Source organism: Manacus candei, unplaced genomic scaffold, assembly GCF_025592945.1.
Source record: "Manacus candei isolate 608988 ecotype Guabito, Panama unplaced genomic scaffold, ASM2559294v1 h1tg000050l, whole genome shotgun sequence".
In the NCBI taxonomy this organism is placed as follows: domain Eukaryota; kingdom Metazoa; phylum Chordata; class Aves; order Passeriformes; family Pipridae; genus Manacus; species Manacus candei.
Window position 1 is genome coordinate 8,762,228 of NW_026138098.1, and position 24,871 is coordinate 8,787,098.

Below are 24,871 nucleotides of genomic sequence, written 5' to 3' on the forward strand. Positions count from 1 at the left end.
TTCAGACCATTCTTCTTTTGACAACAAACCTGCAGAGCAATTTGTGTCTCTCTTTGTCCATCTAATGTTACTATTCAAACATGGGGCCAGGACATCTGAGTGAGGGGATTTTTCTTCTGTGAACAACAGACAGTATTCTCATGAGCACTGGCAGCCACAGTTTTTACCTCTGCCTCAGTCTCCTCCAGACCTGCTCCTGCTCTCCTGATGTGACAGACACCATGGGAAAGGCAGTGGGAACACAACACTGGGAACCGTGGGCTCTGGGGGAGCAGTTATGTAGATTTTACAGTTTCATAGGCAAATTGATCTCGAGGTACAGTGAGGCTGATGCTCCAAAGGATGCAGGCCTGTGGCCAAACTGTCTCTGGAGACATGTGAACCGTCACAGCCCACTAGAAACCACTGCAGAGATCACTGCTTTGCTAGGAACCAGATCAGCTTAAAACAATGAGAGAAGGCAGGAATGCAATTCAGCTCATCTGTCCAGGTTCAGGCCAGGACAAGCAGACTTTTCCTCAGCCAGCTGAAAAACGAGAGCAAAGCGACATGGCAAAGCTCTGAGCCATAGAAACAGAACCAAAAAGAAGAGGTGAGACTTGACCTGGGATAGGCAAAAAAGAAGAAATAAGAGAAAGCATGCACCAGCAAAGGAGAGAGCAAAGAGATGGCCAGCAGGAGAAGGAAAGAAAGGGTGGGTGAGAACTTGGGGGAGAGGTCCAGGCCCCTTCCTCCTCTGGCCTACTCCCAGCATGCTGCAAAGGCATTCGAGAGGCTGCCCTGATCTGGTCCCTCCAGGTCAGCCTGTGGCTGTCAGATACAAGTGCTGCTGGAAGGGGAGGAGTGGAGTTAAACCTCACAGCAGATAGACCAAGATCCAAGACCAAAAGGATGGTACAAATCATGGCTCCATCCAGAGCCTAAACAGACCAGACCTTTGTTGCAGATGGTTGGGGGATTGCCCTTACTTGGTGTGTTTGCAGCACAGGTAACGGGATTTGACCTGGGTCAAATCTAAAAGAAAAGCAGTCAACACACCTACTAAAAACCCAGCAACACACCCTGAGTGCCAAAGCTCTGCTTTAGAGTTGCATCAATCATTAAACACTCTTTAAAACCTCTTCTTATGAAAAATATGCAGCTACAAAATGCCCATGAAGATAAACCATATTCGATCCCTCCAAATAAATTCAGAGAAGAAAGCAGAATGGACAACTTCTGAAACAGAACAGAGGTTTGTAATCAGTTCTCCTTCCTCTTCTTTGTCTTCCTGCATATAACAAGCCATTCACTCCAGCACGTGGCTGCAAGTGTGTAATCTGTTATACCCCTTCAGCAGGAGCTCCAGAATTGCTCAAACTTCTACATATTTTGAAACTAGCACAAAGATCTCTCAAAATCTGTTTAAAAAACCAATCCCATGGCCCTAGGACCTGGATGGGAAAATGTAAAATTCCAGAAATACTGAAACACAAATATTTACTTCAATTATAAAAGAAAGAGAGAACTGGAAAGCCCAGTTTGTGCAATGCAGGAACCGGGAATGGCCTCAGCACAGTCCCTGTGCTGCAGCAGCTCCATCACTGCCAAAGACAGTGGTGGCTTGCTGGATTGTGCCTGTGAGTGGCAATAAGTGCTCCTCCTGGAGGGAGAACTGGAGCACTCGGCACATCTGTGTCAGTGTCTCTGATCCAGGTGCCTTTCAGTGTGCCAGAAGGCTCTGGAGAAGTGCTGCAAACCCCTTGGACTCCACTGCACATGGGAGTGCGGAGGAAGAACTGGAGATCTTGGAGAATCACCCCGGAGAACTCCTGTAGCAGAAGAGAGGCACAGATGTGAGACAAGGGCTTTAGGACCAAGGGATAGGGTCACGCTCAGTCCATGACAACCAAATAAGCATTCTCTCAGCCTTAGCTGACAGGTGTTAGAGGTCACAGGCTGGAACTCAGAACTGCTGGGCTCAGGTAAAAAGCAAAATACTGGAGAAGAGGGAAACCCACTTAAATTGAGAACTTCTCCCTGTGGGCACAGGGCCCCCTCTAGGGAGCCAGTGACTCCCAACCTCCTGGCCATTGCTCCACTGGTGAAGAGGAGGAAGGCAATGGGGAGGCTTTTGCACCATGGAGAGCAGTGAAAGCAATAGGGAGGGGGTCATGCTCCAATAGAAATAGCTCCCTCCCATTAAAAGAGAGTCAGATCTTTCTACCTGGGTAGTTTAGGAGACATTGTTTCTTCTAGCAGGGTAGAGGGAAAAGAGGAACAGAACAGAGTGGAAGATTACGAAAATTTTTAGACCTTTTCAGGGTCCCCTCGCAGCCAACTCAGTGAATGTACAAAACAGGACACAGCTTCATGAGAGAAGCCCTTGTTCCCCTCACTAGCCCAAACCTCTCCACTTTCTGTTTGATGGAGACCACATCAGCACCAAACAGCTCGAAGGAGAGGTGGTGGTGTGGGATCTGTTCAGAAGGGATGACATGTGCCGTGGTTGCTGTCTGCTGATCCTTACTGCTCTCACAGTGGGGTCCTTCCCAGCCATGGCACTCGCAGCGGTAGCTCCCGGGCCCCAGGATGCACACGCCCTGGTTCATGCAGGGGTTGGGTTTGCACAGGTTCACGGGGCTTTTTGTTTCTGCAACAAACACAAGCAGAAGAGCAGGCTCAGGCACATCTAGAGTATTAATAGCTAGGACCCACATCCATCAGGAGTGCTGATAAACAACTATATATCCCAGGCATCAAAAAATGCCATCTAGGGCTAGTGGGACTGGAAAAACACATTAACGTGGCAGAGGGTGCAAATTCACAACCCTGTCTTGATACAGAGGACTGTGTGCCAAGTGTCAAACTCCTCTGTGTTTAACCTACAGAACAGAAAAGCTTTCCTAGATATTGTAATCTGGAAGAGAATATTCCTAATAAAGCTTAAAAGAGTGACATCCTGTTAGGCTGCATATCCCAGAAAAGCAAAATGGAGCATCTTCAGAGCTATGCACTGAACACATGAGCACTTCTAAGCTCCCCACATCCAGACATTGACAATGCAGAGCAAGACACATGCCCTGCTCCAAGAGGTTTATAATCTCAGATGCCACTGGAGTTCAAACCCCCCCTTGCCCCAGAGAGGACATAAGTTTCTACCAGAGAAGAACAAGGACAAGAAGTCAGCTGGGAAGCAAGGCTGGCATGAATGGAAAACAACACAGGAAAAATTTCTGGGCTTCTTTTCTAGGAGGTTTGAGAGAAGCCTGCAACCACAGCCCAAGCTATTAGCCCTGTTGTTATGAAGTATGTGACAGCTTTCCCAACCCTCTTAACACAACAGAGCCCAGCTGTCAGCAGGGCTGGCAGTGTTTCATGTTGCCTTGCTGCCAATACATTAGATTAAGTAGCAGCATCCCAGAGGGATTTGCTTCCAGTCTGCTGGCAATACCACCACCGTGTTGGTAGCGGTGTGAAATTCCTCTGCTGAACAACTGTGTAGTGTAGAGCTGCTAGCTTTACCCTTTGCTCCATAGTAGGAAGAGCACAGAGGGAATAGAAAATGGGGAAGAAGGAAAGAATACAACTATTATCCCCCATCTGTCAGGGGGCTTTCTACAGCTTAACACACGTGGTGCTTGTTCTCCCTGTAAAGATGATGATGATAAATGCACATCAAGCCTCAACCCACACCTAACACTGCCAAAATTGTAATTGAAATTAATTTTTTTTTGACAGTCCTGAGACATCTCAATCTTTAGGTCTGGTTTATTTTATGTGGAGCCAAGCTGGGTTCAAAAACATTTTTGTCACCATGGGACATCTCAGATGGGTTCCTACCCGACACTTCCATCGGGCGGGAAGAGCCACTGGCAATGAAAGCTAGGTCTCTTGGACACACTACTTATCTTCCAGGTGCTGCTGTTCCCCAGAGAACTTTCCCATGCTGCTTGCCATGCTGCTTCCCATGTCATGTGTCCACTACATCCCTCCATGGCTGCTCCACAGCATAACCTCACAGCCCTTATGTGAGGGAATAATGCTATTCCACCAGGACACCTTTTCTCTGAACTCAAGCCTGCCGTTAACATAGTATTTGAGAAAATAAGCTTCTTGCACTTCAAAGATTATATCCTTTGAGGATCCCAAGAACTTTTATTTCCATTAATCAGGTTTGTATACATTTAATGTTTGGGATCTTTTCTCTTAGACCCTGGGTCCTTTTTTCTGGACACTTCTCAGCTGAGTCTCAGAATAAATACCATATTCCAGGTATCCAGAGGCAGGGTCTGTTTCTCAAATACTTTTATCATGAGTCATAAATTTTTTTAAGTCCTTTCACAGACCATGGTTCTGTTATTGAGTCTTGGATTTGGGAGTAGAAGAATGAATGAAGGGCTTATCTAGTACAAACAGTGATTACCTGCACATAAAATGAAAGCAGTAATTCAGTCTCAGGAAATGATGAGTTCTTACCCTGATTCATTGAACCTTGCTGTCTCTTCTCCTTCATTTGCGGTGTTTCAGTTAATTTCATGGTACAGCACATTGTTTTTATAATAACTTAGCTGAAAGTACCACTGCAACAGAAACCCTTTGAAAAGCTCCAGGTAGAAACCATCTGCAGAGCCTGCTGGGAGATCGGCTCTTCACCCCAAAGAGAGGGTCCTGTATTTCTTTCTAAGCCTGAAGGAGACACAGGTATTCCCAGAGGTGAAAAGGACCTTTGGTTGTGCTGAAGCTCAAAACATGTTTCTTCTTCTTCATTTGGTCTTATGAATGTGTTAAAACACAACAAAAGTAAATAACTAGATGTTAAACTCGGGCTATTTTGAATGAGAAACAAAGCATGGCATTTTAACTAGAAACACTTTCACCACCATTAACATGTGAAAATGAAGGTCGCTGTCCTTTCTGAAAAGCTGATTTTCATCAAACACAGGCACTCACACTCAGCATGCAAGTGTTTCAATCTTAGTATTAGAGCCTCTTCTTTTTCCCCAGCTGCGGACTGGCACTCAGGACTCAAAGTTTTGAAGAAAGCACACCTTTTTCTTTTTTCTTTCCCCCACAAACATGAGTTTTTACATGAATATTTGAAAATCCTTCCCTCCCACTTTGAAGATAAGGATTTGGTCCTGCAAACAAAATTAATCACAAGCTGTCTGAAGGCCTAGTTTAGCAGTTCACAGGCTTCAAAATGGGCAGATCCCGATTTTAAGATTAAATCCTGTGCAACACATATAAACTCTTGAAAGCCTACACCATAACTTCAGCAGTGAGACACTAAGGAGCAAAGGAGTAATGAGGCTGCAGACTCACCACTTTGAAAACATCTGGTCACAAACCTGTTGAGCAAGACACTCAGGGACTAGCACAGAAACATGTGCCATTAAGCCCCCCCAGCAACACGGTAGGTAGTACAGTAACTCATAGAAAATTTTACAGATTTAAAACAACATCAGAAAAAGAACAAACTTTTTTTTCTTTCAGGGAAAGCAGAACCTAGATCTAGCAGGGCTAGAAAAGAGCCAGTCATACCATGCCCAGTCTCACCCACTGGACTGAATCTTAGTTGCTTACCATTCCTATAGGACTGCTTTGGACAGTCACCAGATCTCTATGTCATAGTTTCCCCATCAACAAAATGCAAAAGACAGTATCGAGCTCATTCGGTAAAGAATCAGAAAACCTACAATAACAGCAGCTGGTGGCACCAACATACAGAGTAAGGATTGGATGTCCTCTTACCTTCACAGATTCTTTCAATGATAAAGCCTTGGTAATACTGCAGGTCTTCATAGGAGGAGATGTGGACCAGGTAGCTGGGAGACCCAGCAACTCTCAGTAGCGTGTCCCTCTGTGCGTCCCCAACGACAACCACAAACACCAAGATGCCGCTGTGCCTCAGCTGCTGAGCTGGGGCAGCTGCATCCTCCAGTCCACCCCCGTTTGTGAGCAGCACCACCACCTTGTTGACACCAGGTCTTGCTCCCTTCTGCACGGTCATCACGTCACCATAAATATGCAGCAAGGCATTGCCAGCAGAGGCTGAGTCCCCAAGGAAAGGCACCTGGTCGATGGCTTGCAGGACAGCAGAATTGCTTGTGTGGGTGGCCAAAGCAAAAGCAGTGTGAGCTTTGCTGCCATAGATCACAAGGGCAATTTGGGTGAGATCTCGGTTGATGGTGAAGTGGAAACAGCTGCTCCTGACAAAGTGCCTCAGACGCAGAAAGTTCTCTGGGCCAACTCCAGATGAGGCATCCACAGCAAATGTCAAATCAAGAGACTGTGCCTGGCAGCCTGGGTAAAAGAGTGCAAACGTGGTATCTTTCAGAATATACATGTACTCCTTTCTGACCAAAAAAAAGCAGCAGGAGGAAATTGTGGGCAAAATTCAATGCTGCACTGTGAAGAATGATCTATGTCTCTCTCACACCAGCAGGTAGAGATCCCTCACAAAAAATCACTCATGGAAAGTTGGTCCCTGGATCTGTGACTGACACAAACCAAACAAGGATAATTATCATTCTGTCCTTCCCTCTTCCCCAGTGGAGTTCAGAACACCTCTTCATGGCTTAGCAAACTCATCCCACAATGCCCATACCACAGCCTTACCTTCAGCATTGTCCACACTGCAGATTCTTCTCTGCAGCTCTGGGATCCTGTTGAATAGGTCCTGGGGGTCAGAGTAGACAATTGTCTGCTGTGGATTGCCAGTCACCTTGGTCAGCTCTGCTCTCATGAAGCTGCTGCCTACACCAATCAAGAAGAGATTTCGGTCCTTCATGTACTGAGGGGCTTCTGCCACTGAATCCTGGGACTTCGAGTCAGTGAGCAAGACAATCACACGTGGGAGATCATCCTGCACATCTGCAAAGACCGGGGTGCTCCTAAAACCGTGCTCTGCAATGTACTGCAGGGCTCTGCCTGTAAGAGTTCTTCCTCCACTGAAATCCAAAGCATCAACGCTCTTCATGAGACTAAGCGTATCCTTGTGTTGGCCCAATTCAATGGGTATTCTGATATCATCATCGTACTGGGCCACCCCCACGTTCATTGGCGAGTCCTGGCCCATCGCTGCCTGGAGGAACCTCTTGAGGAAAGCCTTGTAGCGCAGGAACCCTTCCAGTGTGACCCCCGCTGAGCTGTCCAGCAGGAAAAGGAGATCCACACCACACTCCAGGCTCAGCTTTGCTGCTGGAAAGGGAGACAGCAATCAGTCATTTACAGGGCAAGAAGACAAGCATGCCAGGCACCTCAGCTGGGGCCTGGTGGGAGCCCTGTGGTGTGGAGAAGGGACATTGTGTCCAGTAACCCAAACCCAGTCATGTCGTGAGCTGCAGGACAAGTGTGCCAAGAGTGAGCTTTATTTTGGTTGGATGCCACATAAGCCTTTAGAGACAGGAAATACCTATAGGGGTCTGGGGGAATTCACGAACTTTTGGGTGGCAAATTTCAAATCAGAAATGACAACTTCACTCTCTTAGTACAGCGGACAAAACACTCTGAGTGTAACACAATCACACACTGAAGAAAGGAGAGAGTCCAAGCACCAAACTCTCACCTATAACACCCTGAGACACTTTGAAGTAGGAGTCTTGGTTCTGGGGAAAGTAAGTACAAGGCATTTTCTAACGAACAGGACCTTCTTGGCTTCCTTACACTGAACTCCCCAAACCAGGACTTCCTCCTGGGTTCATGTGTGCAGAGAGGGGACCAACAGACACATCAATGTGTCTCTCCCAATTTCTCTGTTATCCTGATCACATGGCACCTCCATTTACACCCAAAGGCAGCCACACCAGGTTGAGACTGTCAGTATTGATGCTCTCCATATCCACGTGGTTTCTGAACAGCAGGACTCAGTCACTGGGCCTGACACAATCGTAATCAGTATGGGAATAAACTTAGCCAGTCTTCTGGAGAAAAGCCCAAAGACTGCAGCCCAATCCCAGTCATACCCATGGCAGTGCAAAGGGCACCACAAAGGCCCACCACAGCTGAGAAGGAAGGAGGCAGAGCACAAGTTCACACCTACCACAGTGGAAATCTCCTCCGTACCCCACCAGGCAGAGGCAGTGGTATCTGTCCAGTCCCTCTGGGACACATGTGCCACCATTCTGGCATGGCTGGGAGTCACAAGGGTCTAAACAGGACCAGGGGAGAGAAAGACAAGGACTCAACAGGGAGCCTGCCCCTTCCCGTCCTCTGCCAGTGTGAGCATCACCATTAATGGAAAAGGGGTCACAGCTCTGCCCCTCTTGCTGTAGAGTTTGAACTAACACAGGGACATGTGTACCCTCACCTCAATGGCAATTTCATTTTGGGATGGCTCTCCAGCAGGCAAGGACAAGAAAGCAAACCAGACTGACCTCACTTTGTTTGCTTTGGAACAACACCATTGAAGCTTCATACATATAAATACAGAATAACTAAAGGTCCTGCAGCTCTGCCAGATTTACAGCAGCAGTGAATGAGTCAGTCTGGTCTGCTGCTTGAACAGTGTTGTACTGACAAAGAAAATAAAGCTGCTGTCACCTGAATTTGCAAATAGAACTGAAGGACCACAGCTATTTCAACAGCCACAACAAACAAGGCTGGCAATCATCATGGCTCAGGTTCCCTGCTAAACTGATGCTGTTCAGGATAGCAGGTCGATGGCTGGAGGCATCACTGCATACTCCCTTAGCTGGAGAGCAGTGGCACCCTGCAAGCACAGACCTCTTCCATAGGCATTTGAGTAGATGAGGATTCACAGGCTTCTCAAACAGAAGAAGAAATGACAAGAAGACATTTTAATCCAGAAGAGCTCTGGTCATAGATATTCATGAGACAAAAAAAATGGATGAACTATCAACTGCTTGCTAAGAATCACAGTCTCTCACTCAGAACAAAATTTTTAGAAGTGAAAGCAAAGCCCTGTCTTTTTATTCTTTCCTGCTTCGTAAATAAAAATTTTAGAAAAGCACAGTCCCACCTGGACATACAGTCCGGAAGCATCTGGATGGGTATTTTACCAAGACTCTCTTCCATCTGAAACAGGAAGAATAAGACCCATCAAGAATTGAAAGATTAACAAGGTGTCTTCAAGGTTGACCTTACTGTGTTTTCAATGGAACAAATTTTCCTTTGAAAATACAATTTTTCAAAACAAGTATTTCAAAGAAAACATCCATTCCAAGTAGTGTTTTCTGACAGTGACTGGAACTTTCCCATAGGAAAGTCCTTCCTAAGCTACCCCAGGGCAGTCAAGCAAAGGAAAGGGGTCTTCTCTGAAAAGAAGAAAGCCTGAGTGGACAAAAACAGAACCAGCACCAGCACAGGGAGCTGGACCTAGAAACCCTCTGTAGTGCAGTCTACAGAGATGTAAACAGAAATTTACAGAGATGTAAACTTCAAAAGATCTTGGTTCAACAGGTCAGAAACTAATCCAAATTCCATTTATAATATATATGGTGATCTTCGGATAATTTTCTTCTGCTTGTCTCAGTTCCTCCTCTTACCCTTTGCTTCTCAGATCAGCCAATGGTCAGAGCAGAGCCTACTCCTACGACTACAGACCATGTTTGCATCAGTCTTCATCCCAGTATAGAGTTAAGGTCAGACAAAAGCCTCATTACTGTATCTCTCATGTTCTCTCAGCCCCACTCACTTGTAGAGGTGTGAGTGTCCAGCTCACCTGATGAAGGGGCACAGTGAAGCCTGCACTGCATTGGGCTGCTTTGAGCCTTTCCAACACACATAGTTCCCAGCCAGCTCTTTCACAGTTTCCAGGGTCCTGCGTTCACAAGGGTGGGATTCAACTTTACAGCCTGTGGCAAAGAAAAATGCAAATTAGCATCAATTGCCTGAAAAGAGAACCATTTTCAACTACTTGCCAGCAGCAGACCAAGTAGTGCTTCCAAGAGCCTCCATGAGACCCCAGAAGGGAAATTTTCTGTCGACAAGCTCACCAGCCTAGTCCACTTTCTGGGGAGCTCACTATTCAGCCTCCTTTGCTTTGCTATAAACCTTGCACTGCTGAGTTCAGGATTCAATTACAGCTTTTCAGACCCCTTGCTGCCTTTATCATTCATGTATTTGATTTTCTTCTACCTCTGGACCGCTCTAGTTTTATCTTTTTACTATCTCCAGCAAGCCCTTGGTGCTTCCCCTTAACACACAGCCAAGTCCATTAGAAAATGTCACACAATTGTATTTATCCCTCTATCCCCCATGACATACACAAGGACTGATATACTCATTTTCAAAGGTGAGCTGAGAAACAGAAAGATTTAAGATCCTGCAAGAAGTATCTGAAGAGGTAGCTGGCAAGCACACCATCCAGTCTGGGCACCAGAAGCAGGTTACCTTGAAGTGCAACACCTGCTAATTCCCCTGTACGCTTCCTGATCCTGCCTCATCTTCCTCACTCAGTGACATGGTCCAAGCTCAAAGCATGGGCATGAAGGTAGAGCCAGGAGAGGGATTACCTGGAGCAGTGGTACTGCAGACAGAGCCAGTCAGGGCACTGCACAGGCCGTTGGCAGCATCATCAGCATCTCCAGCAAAGAGCAGGTGCTGCTCGGGGGGCTCGCTGGCCAGCACGTGCAGCTCCTCCCACCTGCCAGGCAAGGGAGGGTTCAACTGCTTAGTCTCCCCGCAAAGAACTGCATATCAAAGGCCAACCCTTGTGCAACAAATAGAGAGCTGACACAAAACCATGACACTCATCAAATAGTTTTCCAGGTCCTCCTCTGTTTAGTCTCAGGCAGTAGCACAGCTCTCCTGAGTGGAAAACCTTCCCTCACTAACTCTGGTCCTCCTTCTACATCAGCCACTAAAGCAGTGTTTCCTCCACGCCTGTGTTAATCTGCAAATTCCCCTTTTCTTTTCCCAAAACTCATATCTAGCCCAAGACCACCCCTCACTCACTAGGACCTGCCACTTGCCTAGCTGGGACTCCCCTTTCCCACTCTGGAAAGTTCCCTACCTTGGAAACTTGATTCCCACTGCAAAAACTGTGATGTGTCTCTCCTTCACCTGCATTGCAGGCATCACAGTGTTGCCCTGGGACTTCCCATCGGAAATGATGATCAGGATTTCAGGGACACTTGAGTTTCTGCCGCCAGGGAATCCCTTGCGGAGAATGTACTTCAGAGCTCGACCTGTCTCTGTGCTCCCACCTCTAGAAAGCAAGGAGATAAAAATTAGAAAAGCAGAAATCAAAGCTCTTCTGCTACCAAATTTGAAATTTGGTTTTCAAATTTCCCCCCTCTGGTAATGGGAAACGTAGCATATTTCTGCTTGTTGCCACACAACACATCCACAGAGATGGAGGGGCGTTCAAGCTGACCTCTGAAGGGATGAAAACTAAGTGTCATCTTGGACCAAAGACAACAGAGGCAGATTTGAGCACTGATCCCAAGTTCTTCTCCACAAAACCATCTAATCCCTCTTGCCTGACCCCACAAAAGCTGTTTCTGGTGGTGCAAGGAACCATGTACCTTCATATTTTGGTATATTTTAGCAATTTCCATATTCCCTGGAGAAGGGAATGTTCCTGAGGTATAAGCTGATTAGTTCAATACTCAGCAATCCTCTCAGTAGCAAAATACTAAATCCACAGCAGGACTCCAGTGCCAAAGGGGGCACATTCCAGCAGTGACATAAATCAGCAGGTAAAATGGGCTGCTGCTAAGCACTAGGAAAGGGCAGACATCAAGCCTTGCAGCTGTGCAATAACTCCCAAGGAAAAGCAATCTTGAATGCAGTATAAGTAGAAAATAAGCTACAGCTTGCCAGAGGACAGCTTCAGTCAAAGATGCTTTAGAAATCCTGAGACTCATTTCTTTCGATATTATTAAAAAATAAGATTTGATGACTCCTGGATGCCTCCTTAACCTGAGAGTCTGATTGCCCTGCTGAGCGTGTAGATACTGCAGCTGTCTGTCTAGGAGGGAGTGCTGCACATCAGCACAAGGCCTGGGGAGGGACAAGAGAGGTCCCTCTGGCAGCAGAGTGCACCCGAGAGAAGGGATGCTGACTGCAGGCAGGCAGGGCTATGGCCAGTGCCTGCACAGCAAGGTGCATGGTGATGGCATACTAGATGTGAACTGGCAAGGAGCTCCTCATTGCAGAGGGTGCTAAAAATAAAGAAGGGAATAAAAAAGGGGAGTGCTGTACATGCACAGAGATCTAGGAGGGGAAGGACAGGGTATGGTTATTTTCATGGGCTGCACATTTACTCTAGTTGTTAATTCTTATTAGTGAGTTCCATGGACAGGGACTGTCCTCCTCTGCTTTTAGGATTTAACATTAAATGACTGTTAGAGATGCCTAGTCAAGACTGGACTCTATGTTCTATGTCCCATGAAATGTCATCAGAATTATATATAAAACTATGATCTCTGTCAGGTTGAGGCAGGAATGATTACATTTTGAGCCAAACACTGAAGTTTTATTTAAGTAAAAGCCACGAGTAACATGATAGAGACCTTGGATAGGAGGTAGGAGGTGGTCTTGCCTCTGTCTTGCAGGGTGAGGTTTGGTGGGCCATGCAGGTGGATCCCAAGGTGACTGGGTGAAATCATTCCCAGATGCCCCAACTCCCTCCCTACCTCCCACACTAAGAGCCTCAGACTGCCCAGGCACCTCAGGCCCTGCTATGGCCACCTGACACAACCAACTCAAGCCTCACATCAACCACCTTTGTTCCCCACCCAGCCAACACCAAAGGCCTTGCTACAACACAACACGCTGGGTAAAGGCTTTTCGTCCCCTGGAAAAACTGAGGGCAACCTCCACTGCAAGTTCTTCAGCTCCTGTGGCCAGCTTCAATCCCTGCCTACAAGGCATCATCTTTTTGTTGTTGGAGGGCTAAATTTCTGCTTATCTCAAAGGGGTAAGTCCTGCATGGACATGAGCCTCCCTCTTCCTTTTTTGCTGGTTCTCCATCTGTATAACGCAAGCAGTCTGTAACGTGCAATCCTCAACTGGATATTTGACTCCAGCTCACTGGGAATATGGCACAGATCTGGTGATAATACAGCCACTAGATCAAAAAAAAGAGACATTTCCAGCTGCCCTCTAATTCTGTCCAAGGAGCTGTGCTATAAATCACTTTCTGTGATTGCCCTTTAGGGCTGCTTTTACTGTCATCCAGAGAGAGCCAGGAAAACCAAACCAGAAGTGTCACTCCTTCCTTGGAGGATTCATGTTCTCCTACATCGGCGTTGACACAAACACACCTCATTTGCTTTCTGAACATCCATCCTTTGCTTCAGCATCTGATTCCTGATTTGCTTGTTCTATAAAATCATTTCATCATGCCCAAAATCATTATTTTTCCATCTATCCTCTGATTTTCATAGAAACCTTTTTCATTCAGTATCTGCCAGGCCTTTTTGCTTTGAGCTTCTTCCCTGAGGTACTTCTTCCTCTGCACTCCATCATGTCAAAGCATACTCGGTGACCATATATTCATAGCATGTTCAGATCTGCCTTTTTCTGGCCAGATATCTGTATCTATCAGACATTTCAGTGAGAAGTGATATGCATGAGGGAAGACACATTGTGTGTAGTCAGTGTGATGACTAAATCTTGACGAACTCAGTACACTGTGCCCATATGAGCCCTGAGGATTAGAAAAAGTCAATAAAGAGTCTCTGCACCAAAACACATTAAATTCAATTTCTTATCAATTTGCATTTGGAGGTATGCTGGGTTTTGACACAGTGGAATTGTGCTTGAGCCTTTAGTCAAATAAGGCTTTAGTCCGGACCTCCAAAAGAGGTCCGGACTTTTCCTGCTGCTTTTCTTTAGGAACAGCACTAAGAAGGTTTCTCTCCTGTAACAAGCTGCTGACTTATATGAAAGAAATTCATATAAAATTTAGCTTCCGAGATTACCACTGAATATGGCTGAAACTGGCCAATGAATTCCAAAGCTCTTTGGACAGCATTCAGAGAGAGAGACCAACAGTCTCTGAATAAATCACAAAAGCTTCACTTCAGTCCAGCGCTGTCTCCTTCCAAGTGCTGTCAGCGTTGTGCCTGGAGCACAGGGCTGAAGTCAGGAAATGCCTCACTGGCCAAAAGGCTCATCAGAAGCACATCAAGGAGCCTCTCAACCAAGACGACAAACACTCTTTTTTTTTTTTTCCCCCAGAAGCCAACTGGAATCCATCCATAACTATTTTATCTATTTCAAAATGTCAGCTTTTCATTTAAACTGGATGAAACAGCCAAGCACAAGGTCATTATTTCTGTTTGATCTGTCAGCATCCATCTGTTGTCATGAAGGAATTTCAGTGCCAGACACCAAACACTGCTTCACTTTCTCTGCTCTCACAGACTTTCAAGCAACAGCCAGAGAGGAGGATGTATCTTGTTTTCTGGAAAGTTTTTCCTGTAACAGTACACGAGAGGTTTTCTTGACTGGCTAAACTTATCAAAAGAAATACAGCAAAACCAGCCAATTGATCTTGCTTGAAAAATGCAAAAGTGATCACATTCACTTGCAATATGTACATCATTCTGAAAGCAGAAGACATTCATGAGGATTGCTGATATAATCTTTAATCCTAAAGCAGATCAGCTAAAAGAATAGACACTCACAGGCCATAACCAGTACCTTGTCTATCACCAAAACAAGTTTTATTTTGGGGTGATTGTCAGATCCTTTGTAGATCCAAATGTATTTCTCTGAGATTAAAACTTTGGATTTTAAGAGGCTCTAAGGACAGTGCTTCCTTGAACTTCTGGTTCCATTTCCTGAGGTCATGGGAAGACATCCAAGCCTTAACATTCAGAAAGAAAAAAGGTTTCCATCTGAAAACCTGATCCTCTTGAATTCAGCAAGCACTCATGCACAGATATCTACAGACCAGCAATTTGTCACTACCTCTCAGGACATAGGAAATTGTAACCACCAAAAAATGAAGTAGCACATTGTCCTGCCTTTGCTTGGCCATGAGGGAACACCATGCCTGCTTTTCCATGGAGGGTGTAACCCACTGTCTGGTACAAATGGCCAGAAAAATCTGGAATTTACCATGTTATAGTAGGACTCTGAAAACTTTCTTCCCTATCAACTTTCCCTGCCAAAGACAGACCAGGTTGCATGCTTTTAGCAGGTTGTGGATTATGGACCACAGTGTTCATTCACCTCCCTCCCAGCGGGCACCACATTGTGTTTGGACAGCAAAACAGATGTCTGAATCTCACAAAACTCTCAATCCAGAAATTATTCATAGCCCAGAAAAAGAGAAGAGCTGTAAAATAAGCTGACCTGAACAGAGTCCTCTTGATTCTCTCTTTCACTTCTTGTTTGGTTAGGTAAGAATCCAGTGGGAATTCGAGGTGGGGAGTTGAGCTAAACTGTATCATTCCCACACGGACCTAAAAGAAAAGGTTAAAGATTATGAGTGCAAGTTTACTCTTTTGATCAATTTACAAATTTGGGAAGACTAAATTGTATAGAGGCAAACTGCTTTCCCTGTTGAACCACTGGCACTCTAAATGAACTCAAAATAGAGCAGAAACCCCAGTATTATCTATACAGACTATAAACAAGGCAAGAAAGTTCATCTACAGGCAACAGGAGCCTTTGCTGCAGTTACAGGCAGCTTAGGATTTATATTTAGATCCTAGTAGCCTCAGGGACAGTAAGTTTATAAATAACACCTTCTATACCAACCCATTTAGACACTGTGCAGGAAATCTTTCCATTACTAGGAGCAGCTCCCTCTGGCACTCAGTACAGTAGGTAACACAAACCAATAACTTTTCTACTACTTCCTCTAAAACCATTTTCTATAGTTGAAAATGCAAATGGACTAAATTGTCTGTATTGGGCAGTAGATCCAGAATATTTCACTGAAGTCTGACAAGAAGTTTTATGGAATGTGACAACTTTGAAGTCAAAAAGGCTACTGATTTTCAGTCCAGTCTATGTGAGGATTAAGTGAAAGACTAGGGGAAGCATGGTATTTAAAAACCAAGACAAAACACAACACTAAATCTTCAAACAGTAAATATTTACATTCTTTTGCCTAAGCCTACATTGCAATTGGTCCCTAGATGCAAGTCTTTTAGTCAGTTTAGTGTGTGCCACAAGAAGTAAATGTCCCTTTCAACCTGAGCCCCCCCAGCATCTCTCAAAGCCTCACGCATGCATTGTGGTTCCTTTCCATCACTGTTCAGGCTGCAGAAAGCTTCCTATGTTGTGTGGCTATTAGCTGAGGTGTGAAGGGTGAAAGATTTTTTAGGTGAAAAAATGACGGAAGGGAATGGTGACTTCAGCTTCCAAAGCTGAAAGCCCCTCTGCAACAGGGGCAGAGCAGCAGCTTTCGATCTTAGGACCTGGAACAGCAGTGGTATCTGATTTGGAGGAGGTTTTTTGGGTACAAGTCTAAGCATCCCAGCTGTGGGAACCAGGAGCAAACACAAGACCTGCCTCTGTTGCCTTGCTCCCAGATCTCTCTGGAGAATTAGACAATCAGACATGGATCAGGAGTCCTCAAAGCCACAGGCTGTCCAGCATCAGGTTCCTCTTCCTGCTACACAGAGACCTTGTGTCTCTGACACAACCTTCCCAAAGACTCGACATTTATTTGGAAAGGTATTGGCAGGGAATCAAGTACAATCACCACCCCAGCCCACCCCAAGGCCCTCAACCAGGGTAGTGTTGTGGAACTGATGCACACCAGGAACCGCAGCCTGTCTGGCTTTTGGATAAATACTCTGACCTCATGGCAGCTGGTAGGTTGGATTTTGCAATTTCACTCAGCACGTTACCACTGGCCTTTCCACACATTGCCAACCTGCTTGAAACTTAGATGAGACATTCCTGACACTCACTCTGTCTGGATGGATGTCCAAGGCATCACAGAGCTTGCCTGCAAAGTGCTTGGACCTTTCAAAGCTTCCTTTGCCAATGCTGTAGGAGCCATCCAAGAGGAAAAGGACATCTAAGGAAGCAGAGCACTGCATCACTGGGAGAAAAAAATATATACACTGTGAAACTGCACTTTGTTAGTCCCACTCTTTGAAAGTAGACAGCCAAGAGGTGAAAATCCAGACAGACAAATGGACTTGCAGATGGGGGGCAGCCCAATGCTGATATCCCATCACCCACAGGCACTCATGCTCTGGCCTGCAGCAGCTCCAGCTCAGCTCTCACAGTCTGCCAGGCTTTCACCTTAGAGTCCAGGTCCCCAGCCTGGTTTCCCAGCTCAGTGAAAGCACGGGAGCAGCATCATCAACCACAGGGAGAGCTGCTCTTGCTGTGAGGACTTGCAGGGCTGAGCAGCAGGGAAAGGTGGCCGTGCTGGTGGGACCTGCAGGCTCTCCCAGCCCAGGGCACAGATGGGAACACAGGAGGCATTTGCAAAGTGCACAGAGTCCCTTGGAGACCAAAGTGTTTCATCTGCAGCACATCTTTCAAAACACGCTCTTATTTTTCTAAACATGAACTCTCTGAACAGCTCCCAGACACTGACAGAAACACTTCTCACAAAAATCTGCCTTTTATCTCATCTTCAGAGATATGTCCTTGTATCACCCCTGCCTGCATGAACACAACCGCTCCCAAGTACAAGTTTCTGAGGTGTTTATGCTTTTGATAATTTCACTGACATAAATAAATAAATGGCAGTTTGCAGACGCTGAAGAGTCATTTTCAAAGCATTTAAATGGAAATTTTAAAGTCGCCTCTGCAGCATTTACCAGAACCAACTTCAAGGGAAATTGAATCCAGAAACTCAATACAGAGAGCAAGCACACCAAACCTTTGAACCATTTTGGCCAGTGACATTACTCTATCCCCATTATTATAATCTCTTTATTATCACCACTTTTTCCAAATTGTTTCTGCTAGCCAAAACCTGAATTTATAATTATGGTTTTCTCATACCAGATTATAGGGATCGAAAGTTGTAAAGCATTCCCTTCTGGGTCACTGGTTCTTCTAAGAGGGCACCCAGCCTTGCCCTAGAGCACTGTGTTGAGGACAAGCTGGAGCACAGCCCCCCTTCCAGCGCCTTCCCGGCCTGAACGTGGAGATGCAAGAACCCAGTTTGTTGTCCCTGCCCCCAGCTGCCTGCCTAAGCATGGACAGAGAAATCTGCTGTGCCCCCAGCCTGGACTGGACTCAGCATGGAAAAATGCTCCTCAGGTTGCTCTGGAGTTGAGCAGTACAAGGAGGGGGCTCCAGCTGCAGCCATGCAGTTTTCTTCCTGGGACTTGTAAGTAGGATGTCTGCAACCCACCCAAGGACTTGTGGTGATGTGCAGCAGTGAGGAACACCCAAACACAGCACCTCAAGATGGGATATCTGAACTGAACACATGGTGCTGTAGGATGGGGCTGGAGGGCATTCCCAGCCTCAGAAAAAATGTAATTTATCACTTGACAGCCAACAGAAAATAATAGTTAGCAGGAGAACACACAATACAGTTTATCAGTGATTGCAAGTACATCCGGGGAGCTGCAGGTGAACATGGTTTGCCAGCCAGCCAGAGCTCTGTCACCCCTACTCACAGCATCATGTCTGCTGCTGGCTTTACAGCCCAAAACAACTACCCACGTGGGATGTCTGATCAAATCTGTAATTAAACACAGCTCTCTAAATCAGGACTGCTTGAAGTCAGCTCTGAAGGAACTGATAGAAACACCAGCCAGCTGGCAAATAGCCAATTTGGGAAAAACAGAGTAGGCTGCATCCCAGAAGAGCCAACACCAATGAGGAAGAAAGCCATGTTAGGGCAGAAGCAGCCACTGTGCTGTGCTTGCCAGATCATTGCTGGAGACTTTATGGACTTAATGGGTGCAACAAATGAAACAAAAACAAAGGAAGGAGAAAAACAGAAATAGAAAGGACTTGCTTTATAAAGCAAACTTACACTTGACAGCAGCTGAGATCTTGCCAACCATCTCCTGGTCAACATGGATTTCTAGTACACCCAACACCAGCAAAACTGTGGGATTAAACAAATAATCACCCATGAATGCTACAAACTGCCTCACAAATAAAAAAACAAACCCAAAAAATCCCACACCTGCTTTAATCTATAATAGCAAAAATTCTGGTTTGCTGTATACATTTCACATTTGCAAAAAAATAATTTGGTGACACAGCAGCTTACCTATGACAGGAAATTCCTTCTAGCAGGGACAGAGAAAGGATGAAAAATGCCGAGGACATGACTCCAGCACACAGGACAGACCCTATGCTCACTGTGTGTGGGGACAGTGCAAAAATGAGAGCTAGACCAAGCTTAGGCTTCTGAGATTTCAGTCATAAGCACTGGAGAAATTTATGCACTTTTACTATGATAACAACTTCAGCTTTTCCCATATCAATTAGACACTTCACCTACAGATCAGTCACATATGTTCGAATTCTCAGAAAAGCTGTTTCTCCAGGTATATTATTTTCTCTCCTTCTGTGTGAAACTATGTTTCAGAAGTTTATTCCTAAACCTCCGGGAGAGGCACTGACTTGGTTCTCATTCCTCAGAATGAAGAACTCCGGCCAGAGGTGGGGAAGCACCTGAGACAAAAACCACTAATGCAAAATGATGAATTTAAATGTACCTTGGGAAAGCAGGAAAATGCAGATGGATGGAAGTGACAAGAGGCTCATGGTGACAAATCTGGGAGGGGAAAAGAAAAAAAAAAAGAGAGGAATAAGAATCCAGTTCCTAAAGCCAGTTTCTTTACCTGCAGCTGATCATCTCCTTGCTGGGCATCTCAGAAACATTTTGTCTGAGGGGCAAAAGTAACTCCTGCCCTGGGGAGATGGGTGGGAAACAAAAGGACAAAACATGAAAATGAGGGAAAGATAGAAAAGAAAATCTCCCTACTCATCTCCTTTCCTATCACAAGCAGGGAGAGCAGGCTTTGCAGGGGAGGGAGGGAGGAGCTGCCTAGCCTAGCCTGCCCTCCTCTCCTCCCCTCCATGCCCACCCAGACCTCTTCTCTCCTTACTCCATGTCCCTCCTCTTCATTGCACCTTCCTCTCGAAGCTGAATCCCACCAGGGCCTCTGTGTCCCTCAGGAAGCCAGTGGAGAGCTGAACACATCCACTCTTGGGGTTTACTGAGCACAGGGCAGAGCCATGTCCCCTGACACAGCAGGGACCCATCCCGTGGATTCTGCCTCAGCCAGCACTGCTGCATGTCCTCATCATGGGTCTTCAACAACATTCAACCACAGGCTCTTTCATGCCTTACATTTTTCAGAGGCCAGCTTTCTGGGGAGATGCTTTTATGTATAACTGTCCAGGCAAGTATATCTTCTGCTCATTTTTCCTCTGAAATCAGCAAGGCTGCCATCACATCATTGGAGGACTTCAGTGACACTTTCAAGCATGCTCAGATTTAGACCAAGTGTGTCTGGCAGAGCCCTTGGCTTTCTGTTTCAAATACATATTTTTTTTTTTTCTCCAGACTAAAAGCAGTCACTAGAACACCCTTGACCGGATTCCCAATGAGTTTCTGCCTCTGTCATTGCAAAAGCAGATTTTCTTCGTGTAGTTAAAGACAAATAAGAGCACATTTTATTACCAGCTCTATTAACCAATTGTTTTTCCAAGAAAACAGAGGGGGATTTTTCTCAGGAAAGACTTGTCTGCAGCAAATTATATATTTAATAAGCAGATGGGAAAAACTGAGGCATGTTGGGGAAATCACCAAAATAGGCCCATTCCCATCACTCCAGGTGCCAATTCTTTGGAAGTGTAATCCGGCAAACCTTACGAGTCAGGGCAGTGGGGGTCAACAAATAGTCTCCTGGGTGTCCCATGGGGTCTCCACACTGCCTGTCCTGGTCCAACTTTCCACCACTGCCCTTGAACACATCTGTCTATATTAGCTTGCACAGAAAGGAATGCATTCAGTCAGAGGAAGGAGCTGAGCGATGGATCCTTTTTCTGTCTTGCTGTTTTACCTTGGATTTAATCTTCCTCAGTTTCCCCAATTTTTCAGATTGGATGCCAGCACCCCTTGTGTTTCTACGGATGGGAAGACTTTATCAAGAGACAGGCGTACTCCCAGGGATACGTAAAACTTTAAACCCCAGGACACAAGTTGAGCTTTAAGCATCAGAAACTTCTCTTCTGTGCCAGCTCCTCAGGAGAGTGGGAGAGATACCTGAAGTGATGGGCTTGTCTTACAGTAGAGCATCAGTCTCTGATCCTTCCCTCTGCCAGGGGAATCTGTAGCACCCATCCCAGACACACTGCTCAGAGCAAGGGCTCATTAAGCCCATGCAGCTGCTTGCACCTCACACCCCTCTCATCAGACAAGGTAAGATATCTGCAGCAGGCCATGACCAGTTACCTGCCCAGGTCCACAATGAAGAGGGGATTAAGTGTCACCAAGGATTATTAACACAGTAACACTGTGTCTTGCAGTACCAGGTGCTTTACAAGCATCACCCTTCATCACATCCTCTCACACCCCCACCAGACTTCATCAAACTAACCCAAGCTTGGTTAAGTAAAGGGAGGTCAACACAAAACATGAGTTCACCAAGGGGGCCCTTATGTCCCTCAGAAGCTCCAAGCCCTGGCACATGCCACAGAGGGAAGGTCATTCTTTTGCCATGCCCCAAGGACATTCTTTCTAGGAGCTATTTCCAGAGCTCACATCACCCAATGGAGGACAAGCCTCTGCTTGCAACAGATGTGACAGGTGTGTGTGAGGGGGGGATTTCAGGTTCTTTTCATACAAAACATTGACAGGTCAAGATGTTTCTACAACTTGGTCTTATCTTGGATTTAAATCAACTAACCTGCACGATGAATTCTTTGCTTTCAGTCCAGGTAGACTCTCAGCAGCAGGAATTGAAAGAAAGCTTCATCATCACCTGCTGCACATCAGCATTAGCCCAGGATTAGCAGCAGCAACTTTAGACAGCAGCTTTGCTGGGGGATGGGGTGGTGAGTGAAGGTCCTTTTCAGTTTATCTTAGTGGCCATTAAGGAAGGGAATCTCAAAAATATTTACCTCAGCACAGAGTCAAAAATAATTTATTTTTCTTTTCCAAACCGCAGTCAGTCAGTCAAAACTCCTACTTTTGTATCCAGATTCTTACTCAGACCATTTAAATGTGATGACAACTTATGCAAAGCGAAGTAAGAGTATAACCACCTTATTTGGAGGAGTGAAATGAGAGGGGAGAGAGAGGTAGAGGGGAGAAGAGATCTTCTTGACAAGTACCTTCCCAACATGTCTTTCAGCATCTGCCAAATATCCAGGCTTGCTTATTCTTACTGATGAGACAAAATCAAACTGTGGTCTGAAGACACAGTGAACCCAGTACCATGGGCTACTATGGTCACCTGTGCTACCTGCAGGTGCACAACTGCACCTACAATGAGCCAAGCACCTGCCTGAGAAGGGACTGGTCTCTGTAAGAAAGGGGGAAAAAAAGGGTTGCAACTGGTCGAGGAAACAGAATTCTGGTCTGCCCTTCCCAAGACAGTTGATACTGCCAAAAATGAGGAACTGTACTTTTCCCAAGCCTGTCAGCTACAGTGATTACCTAAAGCAGAGGCTGAAGGGAGAGAGGAAACATCCTTTTCGAACATCTCTGGTATTCAATTCAACTCTCAGAATATGAAACATGCTGAGATTATCTCACCTGGCCCCTTTTACAAAACTAACCCTGATACACACCTTATCTTCCTGCTGCATCTCTGTGAGCCCCAAAGACAAACCACAAACCTGGGAATTATCTCCATGGTGTCACTCCCACAAACATGTACAAGCTGATACCTGCATGCATTTTCAGAACAGCAGCCTGTGGGCTCTTCCTAAAGGCCCTACTCTAGAAAATAGGAATCTTCCACATGTTTTTTTGTTTGTTTCCAAAACTGCAGTAGGGTCAAAAGAGACCTAACTTTTAAGTCATTCCATCTACTTATTCCTTTCAGAGTCTTCCTGGAAGACCCAGATATCTTTAGGAACACACACAGGAGATGATGTGGTCGATAGCTCAGCACACAGAAGATGAAGAATGGCTCAGCACACACACTGCCTGTACAGCACAGCCCTCTCTGAATGAAGTGGGAAAATGTGGTTATATGTGGGACTTGTCTCACGGTAATGCCTCATCTTTACTATGCAAAATAAACAAACAAAGTGGAAGTCAACTTAGCACAAGTCCCCATGAAATAATTTTCACAATTACTAGGTCACATTTTAATGTCTGTTCACATTTTCCCAGATAACTCGGAAGCAGGGTCCAGCCATCTCCGTTTTCTTTCCAGTCCAGGCCACTGGGGAAGGCATCTTCATCCCTCTTTAACATACACAGAAACCAAGGTGAGAAGAGACAAAGTGACTTGCTCACAGGTGCATGAATTTGTATCACAACTAGGAACCAGCCTGAGTCCTCCTCTACCCATTGCACCATAGCAGGAAAAGCTGCTGTTGCTGTATTCAAAGACAACAGCCGTTCTCATTTCTTTATGAACAAACGTCCAAACATATTACCTGTATCGTTCCAGGTCCTTTAGTCCTTCCTTGATCATCAAGATTTAATCAAGTTGGTTTTGCGTCTTCTGCAGAAAGATTTTTATTAAGGACATGGGACACAACCTGTTGGAACCTGCCCTGGCAGGTTCAGCACTTTCCCCTGGCCGCACCCTAGAAGAGCTAGAAACAAATCTATTCAAGCACTAGAACGTGCGCTGGGTCTGGTTTTCTGGGTGATGGGGGTTTTGTTATTTTAATAAGGTAGCACGGCACTATTCATTCGTTACAGAGAACAGATTCACCACGTGTTGCAGTGGAGCCTGCCCAAATCCCCGCGACTGAGCGCAGGGGCAGAGCTGTGCCCTGGGCGGGACCACAGGCAGACACCCGCCGGGGCTCACCGGTGGCCAGGCGCCTCCCGACCCGGACAGGACCTCAGCTGTGCAACCGGCTCCTTTGGGTGCTCCTGCCACCACCACCTCCCTGACCCCGGCTGGCCCAGGGGCTCCGGCCCGCCGGCCGCATCCCGCTGCCCGCGCACCCCTGCGAGGGGCCGGAGAGGTTTCGTTGTTGGGACCGGCCCGCCCCGCTGGGGACCAGCCCAAGCCCTCCTCGGGAAGGCTCACCCTGGCTCCATCACCTCCTGATCCAGCCCGGCTCCGCTCCCCGCCAGGGCGCCCGGAGGGGCCGGGCCGGGGCTGCCCTCGCCCCCCGCCCCGCAGACTGCAGCCCACCCGGCCCCGCTGGGCGAGCGAACCCCCAGCACCTCTGCCTCCCCACGCGGGCTCTACCCTCCAAGGTAAGGTTTAAGATGTTATCAAATAAAAAAGGAAAATAATAATGTATATATATGCATATAAGGAAAAAAAGCCTGTCCGAGGTGCACTTTACCTTTTTTCTGCAGACTCTGCGCAGCTCTCGTGCACCTACGGAATTCACGAACAGCCTCCTCCCCTCTTGAATTTATACCATGCTCAGCTGTGACAGCCTCTCCTCCCCATCCATCACATCCTGCCACCTGCAACCTCGAATTGGGGCGGGGGAAGCAGCACCAGGAACACCCACATTGCCGTAGGTTAGATTTAAGAGCAACACTGTTGTATCCGCTCATTTACACGGACTTCGCATAGCTGAAAATGTCTGCGCTCCTGGAGCACAGCCAGTAGGCCTGGCAGCAGCACAGAGCACAAGTACAGCCACAGGCTCCGGGTTACTCTGCCTCCTAACAGCTCTAAAGTAGCTTCACCTAGGATTCAACTTTTTTTTTTTTTTTTTGAGACTGTTTTCCTAATGCTTGTTTGTCCAGAGAAAACACTCTACTGGTGAGTAAAAGTGCTATGTTCGCACATACTGCACCTAGAGGAATGATGTAGGGGGTCTGTTTCAAAAATGTTGTGTTGCTTGGAGTTGTTTTTGTTTTGTT

General features: G+C 46.3%; 1 protein-coding gene across 1 annotated transcript; it reads right to left on the reverse strand.

Annotated features, from left to right (window-relative positions):
- Positions 1–1,575: 1,575 nt before the first annotated feature.
- VWA2 (von Willebrand factor A domain containing 2) lies at positions 1,576–24,365 on the reverse strand. Its single transcript, XM_051800202.1, has 14 exons — positions 24,340–24,365; positions 19,563–19,621; positions 18,869–18,943; positions 16,827–16,960; positions 15,256–15,365; positions 10,958–11,152; positions 10,458–10,588; positions 9,665–9,797; positions 8,963–9,018; positions 8,024–8,131; positions 6,601–7,182; positions 5,734–6,285; positions 2,510–2,632; positions 1,576–1,811 (listed from the first exon to the last, which is right to left on the reverse strand). Exons 2-14 carry the CDS (start codon positions 19,609–19,611, stop codon positions 1,678–1,680), a joined length of 2,382 nt encoding a protein of 793 aa, XP_051656162.1. The 5' UTR covers positions 19,612–19,621; positions 24,340–24,365; the 3' UTR covers positions 1,576–1,677.
- Positions 24,366–24,871: the final 506 nt, after the last annotated feature.

Coding starts and splice junctions, on each gene's coding strand:
- VWA2 (XM_051800202.1), bottom strand. CDS start 19,611: ATGAGCCTCTTGTCACTTCCATCCATCTGCATTTTCCTGCTTTCCCAA. Junction 9,019..9,664: donor TCACTGTGCCCCTTCATCAG/GTGAGCTGGACA, acceptor TTCCTGTTTCAG/ATGGAAGAGAGTCTTGGTAA. Junction 8,132..8,962: donor CTTCCGGACTGTATGTCCAG/GTGGGACTGTGC, acceptor GGTCCTGTTTAG/ACCCTTGTGACTCCCAGCCA.